At 49.8% G+C, this 15368-nt stretch overlaps 1 protein-coding gene across 5 annotated transcripts in view; it reads right to left on the bottom strand.

Moving 5' to 3' along the window:
* The window catches only part of COL15A1 (collagen type XV alpha 1 chain), a 161886-nt gene that overhangs the window by 63224 nt on the left and 83294 nt on the right, over positions 1-15368 (bottom strand). For all 5 annotated transcript variants that reach the window (XR_013225305.1, XM_077302953.1, XM_077302954.1 and 2 more), the window contains 3 exons: positions 11187-11222; positions 10327-10461; positions 6325-6393 (listed from right to left, as the gene is read on the bottom strand). Coding sequence is in view for 4 of the 5 variants with exons in the window: in XM_077302953.1 (XP_077159068.1) it covers positions 6325-6393; positions 10327-10461; positions 11187-11222 (240 nt within the window). In the remaining variant the exon portion in view is untranslated. The remainder of the gene's footprint in view (positions 1-6324; positions 6394-10326; positions 10462-11186; positions 11223-15368) is intronic.

The following is a 15368-nucleotide window of genomic DNA, read 5'->3' as shown; positions in this document are numbered from 1 at the left end:
GGGTATCCGCAGACTGAAATACTGATCTTGGGAATATGACCCATTTGTTTCCATGCAAACCAAAATTGTGGCCAGAGCATTATTCAACTAAAAGAAGTGGTGCAAGATCAAAAAACATGGCGACAGTTGAACCATAGGTTTGCCAAAAGGCAGACATGACTGAATGTCTAACACAGCCTTCCTCCAAGTGCCAAACAGAAGCCAAACCTTTGGCAGATGTCAGAGAAGGTATCAGTGGGCACCCATAGTCACCGTGTTTGGGATCCTGGCTCCACACCTTGAAAAGCTTCCATTGCCCATTATTGGACATTAAACAAATTTCAAATCTCAAAAAACCTTTAATAGCATATAAAAATATCATGAAAATAGGGGTAATTCATAATTAATTGATAAAAATCACATAGTCTAAATAAAACAAATAAGAGAAATAAAATAAGCAGCAACCAACAATAGATTCCTCCAGAATGCCCAGCAATTGGTAATTTCCACCAACTGTAGATGCCCCTGGTCTAGAACTGTCCCTTTGTATCACAGTAGCCAAGAATTCGGCCACCAGCCCCGTTATATCTGGGGACCTATCAGATAACAAATGTCTGATTCTGTCCACAGGGCCAGAAAGGTCCCCCGTGATGGGAACAATAAGTCGTTGTCTAAGCATAGAGTGCGATGGGCAATAAAGTAAAATATGTGGCACTGAATCAGGCTCTAATGGATAAAATCTGTTCCCAATTGTTACGTTGCTATATCTGCCTGCTAGAACAGCTGAGGGGAAGATGTTTAATCGAGAAAGCTTAAAAGCACAACGATGGAGCGGGTTAATAAGACTTTGCATATAAGTAGCTCCCTGACCTGTATTGGAAGTCAGGCTGAAAAAGCAGGGGGAACAAGTCCGATTGATTCCTGCTTCGATGGTCTGTCCCTCAATATCACAGATTCTCTGTCTAATAATCTTTACACTGCTCTGAGGTATAAATAAAAGCCTAAGGGGTGTGGGGGTGGGCTCAATCCAGGATGGGGGGGCCAGCGATTGATCCCTTGGCCATGGACTGACCAGTTGGGAGGCATGCAGTGCCTCCCAACCCACCCACACACCCCACACCCCACAACGGTCCCCGCCTTCACTCTACTGCCCCGGACACGCCAGATAGGCGCCCGGGCAGCGGAGCCTTCCCTGCGGCCCTCAGAGCTCCGAGGCCTGCACGGAAGCTGGGGGGAACGCCGGGGGGGGGGGCGGCTGGGACTCCACCGGGATCCAGCCGGGCAGGGGAGGATTCGCCCCGGGCCTCGGGCCAGGCCCAGCCCGAAGCCGGAGACTCACCCAAGAGGAAGGCGTCTGAGACGCGGCGAGGGTGCTCCTGAGGCTGGGAGAAGGCCCCGGGTCAATGCCGGGTGGGTGGGCGAGCCGCGGCCTTCTCCCGGCCCCGGGAAAAGCCTTGCTATGTCGCCGACGCAGCCAGGCTGATCCTGTGCCCCCCGCTAGCGCCCGCTGTATTACGTTTACAGCAGGCTTAAATTCTAGTTTATTCCTTTATTTGATGGAATCAAATGCTCCCCGTAAATCAATAAAAGCTGCATATAATATGCCTTGTAGATGTAAGGAGACATTAAACTTCTATGAAAGGGACAGAACGTTTCCCCCCTGGCTTATTGGCAAGTCTAGATCCCACAGACCCAGTTTAGGCCTGGCAGGGGACCCCCCTCGCCCCTCTGCAAGGAGCCATCCCTGGAGCCCAGTAAGGAAAAGGCTGCCTCCAGGGGATGTTGATGGCGTGCTCAGAGGGGAAAACCCACCAGAGTTATCATGTGCATTCACGGGGGGGGGGGGGGTGCAGTCTTGGCTCTCCTGCCAGGATGGGGATTGCACAGTCTGACCAACCCTGTATTAACAGACCCCCAGTGTGTAGAAGTCCTTGGAACCCAAATGGGGCAGGGTAGGTGGACTGCCCCAAATATTGAATGTGGAGGGTGGGGTGGGGGGGGTCAGCCAGTTGTAGCTGTGAGTGCCCTTTCCCCAGTTGTAGTTGCTGAAAACCCCCTTGTCGTGGCAAGGGGGCTTGCGTAGCTCAGTGAAGCTGTGAGCTATGCCGTGCAGGGCCACCCCAAATGGACAGGTCATAGCTGAGAGCTCTGACAAAAGGTGATCCACTGGAGAAGGAAATGGCAAACCACTCCAGTACCTTTGCCATGAAAACTCTATGGACAGGTTCAAAAGGTAAAACGATAAGATGCCGGAAGATGAGCCCCTCAGGTCGGAAGGTGTCCACTATGCTACTGGGGATGAGCAGACGGCTAGTACGAGTAGCGCCAGAATGAATGAAGCGACTGGGCCAAAGCCGAAAGGACACTCAGTTGTGGAAGTAACTGGTGGCGAAAAGACAGTCCGATGCTGTAAAGATTTTTATTCCATAGGAACCTGGAACGTCAGATCCATGAATCAAGGCAAGCTGGACGTGGTTAAACAGAGATGACAAGACTGAACATCGACATTTTAGGAATCAATGAACTAAAATGGACAAGAATGGGTGAATTTAATTCAGATGACTATCAGGTATACTACTGTGGGCAAGAATTTCGCAGAAGAAATGGAGTAGCCTTCATAATCAATAAAAGAGTAGGAAAAGCAGTCTTGGGATACAATCCCCAAAATGACAGAATGATCTCAGTTCGAATCCAAGGCAAACCATTCAACATCACAGTAATCCAGGTCTATGCCCCAACCACTGCTGCTGAAGAGGACGAAGTTGACCAGTTATATGAAGCCCTACAACACTTTCTAGAAGCAACGCCAAAAATGATGTGCTTATCATCATGGGGGATTGGAATGCTAAAGTAGGAAGCCAGAAGATAACCGGGATAACAGGCAAGTTTGGCCTTGGAGTACAAAATGAAAGACGGCACAGGCTGGTAGAATTTTGTCAAGAGAATACAATGGTCATAGCAAACACTCTTTTCCAACAACCCAAGAGACGACTCTACAAATGGACATCACCAGACAGTCAATACAGAAATCACATTGACTATGTGCTCTGCAGCCAAAGATGGAAAAGTTCTATCCAGTCAATAAAAACAAGACCAGGAGCGGATTGTGTTTCAGATCATCAGCTTCTTGTTGCAAAATTGAAGAAAGTAGGGGAAAGCACTAGGCAACTCAGGTATGAACTAAATCATATCCCCGACGAATATACAGTAGAGGTGACAAATAGATTTAAGGAATTAGATCTGATAGACAGAGTGCCTGAAGAACTATGGATGGAGGTTTGCAACATTGTACAAGAGGTAGCAACTAAAACCATCCCAAAGAAAAAGAAATGCAAGAAATCAAAATGCCTGTCTGAGGAAGCTTTACAAATAGCTAAGAGAAGGGAAGTGAAAGGCAAGGGAGAAAGAGAAAGATACACCCAATTGAATGCAGAATTCCTGAGAAAAGCTAGAAGAGATAAGAATGCCTTCTTAAATGAACAGTGCAAACAAATAGAAGAAAACAATAGAACGGGGACGACCAGAGAGCTTTTCAAGAAAATTGGAGATATGAAGAGAACGTTTCATACAAAGATGGGTATGATAAGGGACCAAAATGGTAGGGACCTCACAGAAGCAGAATAGATTTTAAAAGGTGGCAAAATTATACAGAGGAACTATACAAGAGTGAGCTTAACATCCCTGATAACCACAATGGGGTAGTTACTGACTTGGAGCCAGACATCCTGGAATGTGAAGTCAAATGGTCCTTAGGAAACCTGAGCAACAATAAAGCTAGTGGTGGTGACAGCATTACAGCAGAACTATTCAAAATTTTAAAAGACGATGCAGTAAAAGTGCTACACTCAATATGCCAGCAAATTTGGAAAACTCAACAATGGCCACAGGATTGGAAAAGGTCAGTTTACATTCCAATCCCAAAGAAGGGCAATGCTAAAGAATGTTCAAACTACCACACCATTGCACTCATTTCTCATGCTAGCAAAATTATGCTCAAAATTTTAAAAGCTAGGCTCCAGCAATATGTGGACCGAGAACTTCCAGAAGTACAGGCAGAATTTCGAAGAGGTAGAGGGACTAGAGATCAAATTGCCAACATACGTTGGATCATGGAGAAAGCTAGGGAGTTCCAGAAGAACGTCTACTTCTGCTTCATTGACTATCCTAAACCCTTTGTGTGGAGCACAACAAATTGTGGCAAGTTCTTAAAGAGATGGGAATACCAGAGCATCTTATTTGTCTCTTGAGAAACCTATATGCAGGTCAAGAAGCAACAGTGAGAACCGGGCATGGAATCACTGATAGGTTCAAAATTGAGAAAGGAGTTCGGCAAGGCTGTATACTGTCGTCTTGCTTATTTAACTTGTATGCAGAACACATCATGAGAAAGGTGGGATTAGAGGAGTCACAAATTGGGATCAAGATTGCAGGGAGAAATATCAACAACCTCAGATATGCAGATGATACCACTCTAATGGCAGAAAGTGAAGAGGAACTAAAGAGCCTGTTGATGCGGGTGAAGGAGGAGAGTGCAAAAGTTGGCTTGAAATTCAACATCAAGAAAATGAAGATCATGGCATCCAGCCCTCTCAGTTCCTGGCAAAGAGATGGGGAAGAAATTGAGGTAGTGACAGATTTTATTTTCCTGGGCTCCAAGATCACTGCAGATGGGGACTGCAGCAAAGAAATTAAAAGATGCTTGCTCCTGGGGAGGAAAGCGATGGCAAATCTAGACAGCATCTTAAAAAGCAGAGACATCACCCTGCCAACAAAAGTGCGTCTAGTCAAGGCTATGGTCTTCCCAGTTGCAATGTATGGCTGTGAAAGTTGGACCATAAGGAAGGCCGAGCATCAAAGAATTGAGGCTTTTGAACTCTGGTGCTGGAGAAGACTCTTGCGAGTCCCTTGGACTGCAAGGCGAACAAACCGGTCAGTCCTAAAGGAGATCACCCCTGACTGCTTCTTAGAAGGCCCGATCCTGAAGATGAAACTCAAATACTTTGGCCACCTCATGAGAAGGAAGGACTCCCTGGAGAAGAGCCTAATGCTGGGAGCGATCGAGGGCAAAAGAAGAAGGGGACGACAGAGAATGAGGTGGCTGGATGGAGACACTGAAGCAGTAGGTGCAAACTTAAATGGACTCTGGGGAATGGTAGAGGACAGGAAGGCCTGGAGGATCATTGTCCATGGGGTCTCGATGGGTTGGACACGACTTTGCACCTAACAACAACAACAAGTTGCTGAAAAATCACACAGACCCCAACCTGGGCAGGGCCCTGGGGGGTTATGATCCTGACAAGCTTCACTAGCTTCTGTCTGCTACTAAAGTGAGCCAGATTCCTACCTCAGCTTACCCCTCCCTCCCCATTCTGGAGCAGGGAAGAAGAATCAGGCTGCTCTCTTTTGAGGCTTTGGCAGAGAGGTCAAATTCCCAGAGCCACCTTTGTGCTCCTGAAGGCCAAGGGCAACCCTCTCTTCTGTGCTGAAACCACCATGGGAAGGGGGGGGGGGAGGGAGCTGGGCTCTGGGAGACTTCCTGCCCTCTTGCACAACATCATGCAAAACCTGGGCTGACAATGTCTCATTGAAGAGCGGCTGTTCCAGCTGAAGAAGAACGGCGGCTCTGAGGAAGTGTCTGGCATGACGTCAGGTTTTAATTGACAGCTTCCTCAAAATATGCACTCTTCTTTTCAGCACTCTCTGTTTCAAAGAGTGGGCTTGTTTGCTTGAATGGGCTTGCATGAGGGATGGGGGAGGAAACCCTAGGATAACTGCTGGGAGAATGGGGTCACAGCCAGGTCTGGTTCAGACTTGAGAGCATGCCCTGAGTCATTTCCTCCAACCCCACCCTGCACACCACAGTTCCCAGACCGCAAGGCAGTTTCTTGGTGGAGCCTGGAGAAGGCAGGCCGTAGCTGCTGCTACATGATCAAACATTTAGATGGAAGAAGAATCAAACACTTCAGAGTAATAAAAACCAGCAAAAGCCAGTGTGCCACCGTCTTGACACAGGATTCTTAGATGGAATCGCTAGTGCAGAGATTCCCAACCAGGGGCCACAGCCCTCAGAGGGGGCCCATGACCTTTCCCCTCCCATCTTAATAGCCACAAGCTAGAGAACTGGCCGTTTCTATTGGTCCCCCCCCTCCCCAGGATATCTTGTGGTTTCTGTGCCTAGGAGGGGGGTAGCGGCCGGATGACATCACTTCTGGGGTTCATCAAAACTTCAGGGGCTCCTTCATGGTCAACAGGTTGGATAAGGCTGGGCTGGTCCAAGGAGGCAAACCTTTGGATGTATATCACTTAAAACAAGGACTTAGAAGAGTGCCAAGAGCAGCCACTTACATCTGGCCCGCCGGATCCCAGGATGGCAGGTCCACTTGACGAACCGATGATTCCTGAGCCTTCCATGTCCTAATCAAAGAAGAAGTTATTCAAGTCTCTTGCTTGGCAGGTTACGGTATCGGCTTCCAAACATTTCTAGAGACACACCACCACCACCCCTGCACAGGAGGCTGTCTTTGGCAGACAGCAAAACAAAAATTAAATTAATGCTGTGAGGGGGTTTGGCTTTGTTTTTTAAATGGCTCCTCCTCTGCTAGTAGGAGTCCCAATTTTCGGGTGGAACCTAGAGATCTCCTGGAGCTTCAACTGATCTCCAAATGACAGAGATAAGTTCCCCAGGGGAAAATGGCTGCTTTGGAGGGTGGACTCTTTGGCATTGGACCCTGCTAAGACCCCCCCCCAAAACCCATCTCCAGGAACTTTGACCTGGAGCTGCCAACTTTATCAGCTGTAGTCGTCTGTGAATAGGGTGGCCAGGTCCCTTGTAGCTGCTGGTGGGGAATGGGGAAGGGCACATTTGGGGAGTGGAGAGGAGCACTGAGGGCCATTCCGCATTTGTCCAAAATAGCACAATGGTTACTAATTGAAATCGCTACAGTTTTGCCGTTATGCACAACATCGTTGACAATCTGCAACACTCCTGAAACCGATCTGCAAAAAGCACTTCGTTGTAGCGCTTTCAGGGAAATCCCAAAAAGTGGGTTCACCCTCCGGAAAGCGCTACACTCCTGCAACCAATCAGCAACACTAGCGGGAAAGTTCTGTGCGTTACCATTGTTGTGGTTTCTGCAAAGTCCCTCCCACTGGCTCTCTCCTCTGATTTTCCGGCGAAGCGATCGCCATTTTTTTTTCTCCGAGCGAGCGGAGATCAACGCACCGGCAAGCCTTCGTTTACCCAGTGAGGCTTCCCTGGCTGCAGTCCCTCTGTTTAAAGTCACCAAGCACAAGCATCACAGAGGCCCGTTTGCTGCTTTATTTTCACTTTATTTTTCACACTGTTTTCGGCCGAAAATCGCGCCCGTGAAGGGGAGGGGAGCGTGGCAACTCGAGGGGAGCGTGGCAACGATGAAACGGCAGCTCAAACACCACCTGCTAGCTGGATGGGTCTCTCCGTTGCAACGAATCAACGCATATTCGTTGCAACGGGTGTGTGTGTTCTTTTTTTTAAAAACCTTCCTTAAAGGGAAAGGGGCTGTTTGGGAGCATGATAACGGCCGCCCATTGGCTGGCTGACAGCCAGAGGCGGGACACAGCTCAGCAATAGCGCTTCCTTTCTAGTGATTTTTGCCAAGACCAGAACCCTGTGGGAAACGATAGAAACGCAACTGGATTCCACTACAAAGGCAGATATACATAACGACGAATTCCACTATTTTAAATGGCGATTTTTCATTCAGCAAACAATTTGCTACATGGATCCCGGTGCGGAATGGCCCTGAAAATTAACACCAAGTTCTGCCAACACCCAGAAGTGATGTCAGCACATGGGGGGGGGGCACACTGGCTTTCAGGCAAAAACTCTATGGTAGAATTAGCTTCTTACCATAGAGTTTTGCCTCCAAACCAGAGTCGCTCCCAATGTGCCGATGTCACTTCTGATGACATCCACATTGTGCTAATTTTTGGTGTTGCTCCCTGCTTCCGAAAGGTGCCCCTCCTCATCTCCTACCAACAGCCATGAGAGACCTACAGTCTCATGTTTACTTCCTGTTCCTTCCCTTCCCATGCCTGGTAACTTTCCCCAGTTTCGGAGAGCTCGGAAATGGGGGAGAGGCTCCAAATTGGGGATCCCCGGGCCCCAACAGGGGACTGGCAACCTTATTTGTGAAGCAAAACTGGACTGTTACGAAGATGCGAGTCCAAGCAGTTATTTCTTGATACAACATCCAAGGGACGAAGCAGGAATTTCATGGGATAGAGGAGAAGGAATGTCTATAGCTCAGCTTTCCTTTGCTTCCCTCCCTAAAGAACAGGCCCCCGAGCAAACCACCCCACGAGGCATCCGGACTGCTGTGCAGGCCTCAGCCACAGCTTGTACTCTGGCCTCTTCTTCTGCCGGCTCTCCTTCCCCAATGATGGCATGGCCTTGAAAGAGCAGACTGACCCCTCTGCCAGCTCCTGCGGAAAACAGTCTGTCGCTTTCCCTGTGCCCAAGTGGCTCCTGCAACACAAACTGTTCTTTTGGCAATCGCCAGAACCAGCAAAGCCGGGGTCTCTTTGTCTGCCCCTTGATATTTTAATTTTCACACCTAACTGATAATAGCAGATGCCACTAAGTGCAAAAAGGCAGGCTGTGAGGGAGGGAGGGAGGGAGGGAGGGAGACGCACCTTCTCTGGCAGCCGCATCCACTCCTGGCACAAATTATGCCTTTCTGTTTCAGACCTTCGCAAGGGCATATTTGGGGTCGGCCTGTTTTCTACAATTGAGTGTGTGTGTGGGGTGGGGGTGGGGAGGTGGGAAATGGGGGAAGGTCCTAGCTGGCAAAAGATGCACAGATTCAATTCAGATATCATGCAGTACCATGACTTATTTAAACTATATGAAGCCAGAATTTCTATTATTATTGCAATCTCATGGATGGAAAAAATCAACTTGAGAACCCAACATACAGATGTGAAACATCACCTAAATAGGAATGCCAGACTCCAGGTGGGAGCTGGGGATCCCCTGGAATTGCAGCTCATCTTCAGACTACAAAGGTCAGTTCCCCTGGAGAAAATGGATGCTTTGAGAGGTGAACACTGTGGCATTGTACCCCACCAAGGTCCTGGTCTCCAGGGAACCATGTGTTGCTTAGGACAGGGGTAGTCAACCTGTGGTCCTCCAGATGTTCATGGACTACAATTCCCATGAGCCCCTGCCAGCATTCGCTGGCAGGGGCTCATGGGGATTGTAGTCCATGAACATCTGGAGGACCACAGGTTGACTACCCCTGGCTTAGGACACACTTTATCTGACAAGGTGTTTTGCAGTCCATGAAACCCACCCACCCCTTACCTTTGCACTACACCTCAGAAAACACCATGCCTTAATTCAGCAATGTAACTAGAGTTCTGCTCCAGGTTTCAGGTCAGCACTAACATTCCACTTTTCTAGCTGTTACGCACTGTGGATCCCAAAAGCGTCACTGAAAATTGAGGATCTAATTAAAGCTTGTTCAGAACACCGGATTCAAGGGAAGGACTGCATTTCCAATGGGTGTGTTCTTGCAAAAATATCATTGTGCCATCTATTGTATCCTGGCTGAACGCCTCTGTCTCATTTACAAGATTAAAATGGTGAGTCACTCTGGAACTGGACCCCTTCCATTCCGGACAGGGTTTCCCCCGACACACATTTTTCCCCCTTACAAGATCCCAATGTCAAGAGCAACGTTTGCTGTTTAAAGGATCTCTGGTGGCAGAGTTGCCAAAGGCCTGTCCCTGAGACTGAGGAGAGATGCTGCCCATCTTTCTGAGGCCAGATTTTGAGAGAGTTTCTTGTAGGACTTCCAAACTTGCCCCACCCTGCCCTCCCAACCCGTAACGTCCACCTCACCCAGCGACAGAAAGCCAGACAGTCCGAAAGGATGGGAAAGCTGGAAGGAGAACGAGGGAATGGGGTGCCAAGGGGAATATTGTATGTGGGGACACCGTGACTTTCACTGGAGAAGGAGGGGACGGGGAGTGGGCATGGGGTCTGGAGGGAAGGGCTACAGAATGGGAGTTAAGAGAGTATGCGGAAGCGAGGGGAGGTGAGGGGAAATTGTGATGGCAGCGGGGAAAAGGAAGCTGGGAGGGGATACGGAGAGGAAGGTGCGGGCGCTGTGGGGAACAGGGATGTAAGAAGGGAGTGGAAAGCAGTGAGGGGAGGGGGAAACAATGTGGGGAAGGGAGGAAGGAGAATGGGAGCTGGGGGACAATCTGTAAAGGGGTGAGGAGGGGTGAGGAAAGGAATGATGTGGGGAGGAAGGCAAAACACGATTCCAGTCTTTGAAAATGCAGCTTCTTTAAATAGGTTACCTCAAATCCAAATCCATAGCCCGGCCCGGGAGGTCCTGGGGGCCCGGGTAGTCCTGGGGGTCCTGCTTTTCCGGGAGCCCCGTCAGCTCCTGCCTGCCCTTTCTCACCTGGTGGTCCAATACTGCCAGGATCTCCCTGAGGGAAGAGAACTGATTATTTTCCAATCCTCGTCTGTCGAGTTGTATTGCAGAGTGGCTGATGGGGCACAATGGTGTCAGGAGGGGAAAATCTTCCGCAGGTCCTGCAGGTCATAGCCCTGGAGACAAACATCTCCCAGCATCTTTGATCCTTCTGGGTCCTTCTTGGAAGACACAGAAAGGCATCAACATTAAAGAATCTCCCCAAAGACTGTCCCTCATCACTGAGCATCAGGAACCTGCTTTAACAACTTGGACTTAAGGATCAGGGCTGTTCCCTAAGATGGATGACAAAGTCGCCATGCACCCGTAAGTCCAAACACTACGGCTGCGGCCTAGAGATCCCCAGGAATTACCACTGGTCTCCAGACTACAGAGATTGTCTCCCCTGGAGAAAATGGCCACTTTTGATGGTGGACTCCAGAGCATACGGCAATCTCCCCACCCCATTGCTCACCCTTCAGCTATGGCACCCCCCCCTCAAAACAAACTGTCACCCTAAGCATAACGCTTTGGGGGCTCCTAAGAACCCAAGACAAAATGTATAATGGCACCCATTTATTTAACGCAGGATGAACAAAACTAACAGGAGTCATATGAAGTGAATTTACACCAAATTACTGCGAAGAAGTGCATGATAAACAATGCATGGGGGAGAATGCCAGATTTCACTCATGATATTTGTCAACTGTTATCAAAAGTGGGCAAAGTTGTGCCCATTACCTTTGGTCCAGGGGCCCCTGAAGGACCTTGGTCACCCTGTAAGAAAACACAACTGTAAATGGAGACGATCGAGACAGGACACTGCTCCGCATGCGCAAGGAAGCAGGCAACGGGCGGCATTGTTCCAAGTGACTCTGTCTGCCCTTCATTTTACAACAAAATTTGGGCCCAGAAGCACCTCTCAAAACAAGACAGCTGATATTGTGAATAAAACTCTGTTGGTCTTGAAAGGTGCCACTGGACTCAAGCTTTGTTCTGTTCCTTCAAACCAACACCTAAATTTAGCTATCTTCATTTTATAAAGATAAAGGTATCCCCTGTGCAAGCACCGAGTCCTGTCTGACCCTTGGGGTAACACCCTCTAGCGTTTTGTTGGCAGACTCAATAAGGGGTGGTTTCCCAGTGCCTTCCCCAGTCATTACCGTTTACCCCCCAGCAAGCTGGGTACTCATTTTACCGACCTCGGAAGGATGGAAGGCTGAGTCGACCTTGAGCCGGCTGCTGGGACTGAACTCCCAGCCCCATGGTCAGAGCTTCAGACTGCATGTCGGCTGCCTTACCACCCTGTGCCACAAGAGGCTCTTGTATCTTCATTTTATAGCAAGTACCATAGTCATGGCACCCTGGATGTGGATGGCCCAAGCTAGCCAGATTCCCTCAGATCTCAGAAGCGAAGAGGCTCAGAGTCAGCTCTAGCCAGTATTTGAATAGGAGACCACCAAGGAAGTTTGTGGTCACTATGTAAAAGCAAGCCATGGCAAACCACCTCTGCTCATCTTTTGATGGGAAAGCCCTGTGGGTCCGCTATAAATTGGCTGCAACGAAGGCGCTTTATGTCTGTCCCCCCACCCCACCCCACCCCACCCCACGGTCTCAGCAGATGATCTTTCTTGACTGGTCTTGGCTGGTCTGTAGGGAAAGGATATCTATCGGCATTTCAGTTACTGCTGCAGGTTCTGATGGATTGGAGAACTGTCGCTCTCTACAGATGTTATTTGAGACAAACGAACACAGAGGGCATGTTGGCGCAGGCTTCACTTTTAATGGCTGGGATTACTAGAAGAAGAAAAAGGGTTGGTTTTTATACCCCATTGTTCGTTACCCAAAGGAGTCTCAAAGTGGCCTTTCCCTTCTTCTCCCCAAACAGACACCCTGTGAGGTAGGTGGGGCTGAGAGCACAGACAGAACTGCCCTGTGGGAACATCTCTAAGAGAACTGTGATGTGAAACACCTCCGCATGAGACCCTGACAAGCCACAGCCAATCTGAGTAGACACTACTGACTTTGGTGGACCAAGGGTCTCATTCAGCACAGGCAGCTTCATGTGTGCATGCGCTGCCCTTGGGGACACAGTTGTAGTAAAGAGGAAACCCGGCCTGCACGACAACAGGAGTTATCCTGCAGGGGTGAAATGTGGGTTTTCATGTATTCATCCTCCACACTCTAACACCGACACACAACAGGCAAGCCTAGCAGTAGTCACGACAGAAGGACCTGGTATGTCTCCCAAAGGGCCAGCACAGGCCAAAACCCTTGGCTCGTATAAACCCTCAGCAGGCACCTCCTTCAAGGGTGGATTGGCACCATCCAGTCCCACCCACAGGAGCAACATGACAGAACTATGAAACCGCATGCAGTAGCTAATTGGAGGCATGGCCAGAACTATGACTCATGCAGAGGTACAGTGGGGTGCCTCCTCGACACACAGGCCCTTCAATTGGCTTCCCTAAGAGGCACAGTTCCCCACTGTATGAGGAGATGGGGCTTTCTAGCTACCCGGCTTCTCTGGCCAACCCCCCCCCCCCCCAACATAATGGAAACTCTTAGACCACCAAGGGGACTGGCAGAACAGTTAAATCAGGCCAACCACAGGCCCTTTGGCTTGGGCCAAATCCCATAGTTTCACTGAATAAGGAAGAACAAAACCAGAAAGGGCTGGTAACATAAACACAGCCCATATCAATCATGCAACGCCGTCATCTCAGGCCGCCTGCCTGTGGAAAAAGAACTTGTATTCTGTTTAGTACAGCTCACAGCTAACTCTATAATTTGGCTAACGGAGGGGCTAATAAGAGATTTACATGCTCTCATGTACTGTAAACCAAGGTTTATAGCGCACTTGAGGGGAGGGGGGAAATAAGCATAAACATTCAGATTTAGAGCCTTGAATAATTTACTGAAAGTCCTCGGGAGGGAACTATAAACAGAGCCCCAGAGCACTATTTATACTTCAAGAAAATGCAGCCGTGCATGCCCAGAGAACTCAGTCTGCACTCTAATCCCCAATGGAAGTTTCCAGAAGAACAGTTGACCTTTCTGAACTGTTCATCCAAACCCTGGAAGTTCCTTGAGTCAGCCTTCATGTCGGGGTTCGAAGCACTTCCCCGCTCAGTCATTCTGTTTCAAGGACTGGTTCTTATCTATGGACAGTCTAAACCAGGGGTAGTCAAACTGCGGCCCTCCAGATGTCCATGGACTACAATTCCCAGGAGCCCCCTGCCAGCATTGTAGTCCATGGACATCTGGAGGGCCGCAGTTTGACTACCCCTGGTCTAAACCCCCCCTCCCCCCCCCACACACAACAGGTGAGGTCCTCTTCAGAGGCTACTTGTCCCCACTGTCAGATATACGGTGTGTGGCCAACCAAGAGAAGAAACGGAATCCACAGAATACCGAAATGCAGGGACTCACAAACACTTTGGGCCTGTGGGCACATCTGGAGGACTTATACAGGGCTGTGGGCAGTTACAGAATGGCTGCCACAAACCAGCGGCTGCATGAGGGAGAAGCAGCCACAAAATGGCTGCTGCAGCCACCCAAAAACAACTAGTGGCAATCAACCCACCCGCCTCGCTGGGGAATCAGGGAGAGGATGACCCCCACCGATGGCACATGGTGGGGTATTCCTCCTTTGAGCTCATTCCACCAGGGAGGGGCCAGGACCAAAAAGGCCCTGGCCCTAGCTGAGGCCAGGCGAGCCTCCCTGGGGCCAGGAATGACCAATAAGTTGGAACCCGCAGAGTGCAAGGCCCTGCGGGGAGTATAGGGGCGACAGGGGGTCTCGCAGATATGCGAGTCCCAGTCCACATAAGGCCTTGAAAGTTAATACCAGAACCTTGAACCTGATCTGAGCCACAACTGGCAACCAATGTGGCTGCCTCAGCACAGGCTGGATATGGGCCCTCCAAGATGTTCCTGGGAGGACCCGAGCAGCTGCATTCTGCACCAATTGCAATTTCCGGGTCAGAGACAAGGGTAGGCCAACATACAGTGAGTTACAGAAATCAATCCTGGAAGTGACTGTCACATGGATCACCATGGCCAGATGCTCGGAGGACAGATAGGGCGCTAGTAGCCTCTCCTAGCGAAGCTGGAAAAATGCCTGGTAGGCTACCTTCTTGACTTGAGAGCCAGTTTGGTGTAGTGGTTAGGAGTGCGGACTTGTAATCTGGTGTGCCAGGTTCGATTCTGCGCTCCCCCACATGCAACCAGCTGGGTGACCTTGGGCTCGCCACGGCACTGATAAAACTGTTCTGACCGGGCAGTGATATCAGTGCTCTCTCAGCCTCACCCACCCCACAGGGTGTCTGTTGTGGGGGGAGAAATGGGAAGGCGACTGTAAGCCGCTTTGAGCCTCCTTCGGGTAGGGAAAAGCGGCATATAAGAACCAACTCTTCTTCTTCTTCTTCTTCTTCTTGTGCCTCCATGGAAAGTGAGGCATCCAAGGTCACACACAAATTCCTGGCCTGGAGCGTGGTGGTCAGTTGCATCCCTGCCAGGGTGGGCAAACACGCTTCCTGGTCTGCCCTCTTCCTACCCAGCCATAGGACCTCCATCTTGGAGGGGTTGAGTTTCAGTCGATTCTGCTAATGTCACCAAGCAATGGCTTCCAAACAACTGGCGAATCAATCCGGGGGGAGTCCGGGCAGTCATCCATGAGGAGATAGAGCTGGGTGTCATCAGCTGAGCCAGAGGGTGCATAAAGATGTTAAAAAGAGCGGGTGAGAGCACCACGCCCTGAGGAACTCCACAAGGGAACTGATAAGGACGTGATAACTCTTCTCCCACTGCTGCCCCCTGGGACCGATTGTGGATGGAGCATAACCAGCCCCGTATCCCCGTCATGGCAAGGCAGTGGGCCACATCAAACACAGCTGACAGATTGAGCATCATGAGAATGGC

The sequence above is a fragment of the Paroedura picta genome, chromosome 11 (assembly GCF_049243985.1).
Source record: "Paroedura picta isolate Pp20150507F chromosome 11, Ppicta_v3.0, whole genome shotgun sequence".
Lineage (NCBI taxonomy): Eukaryota > Metazoa > Chordata > Lepidosauria > Squamata > Gekkonidae > Paroedura > Paroedura picta.
Note: the sequence above shows the minus strand (reverse complement) of the source record. Positions and strands in the feature narration are given on the sequence as shown.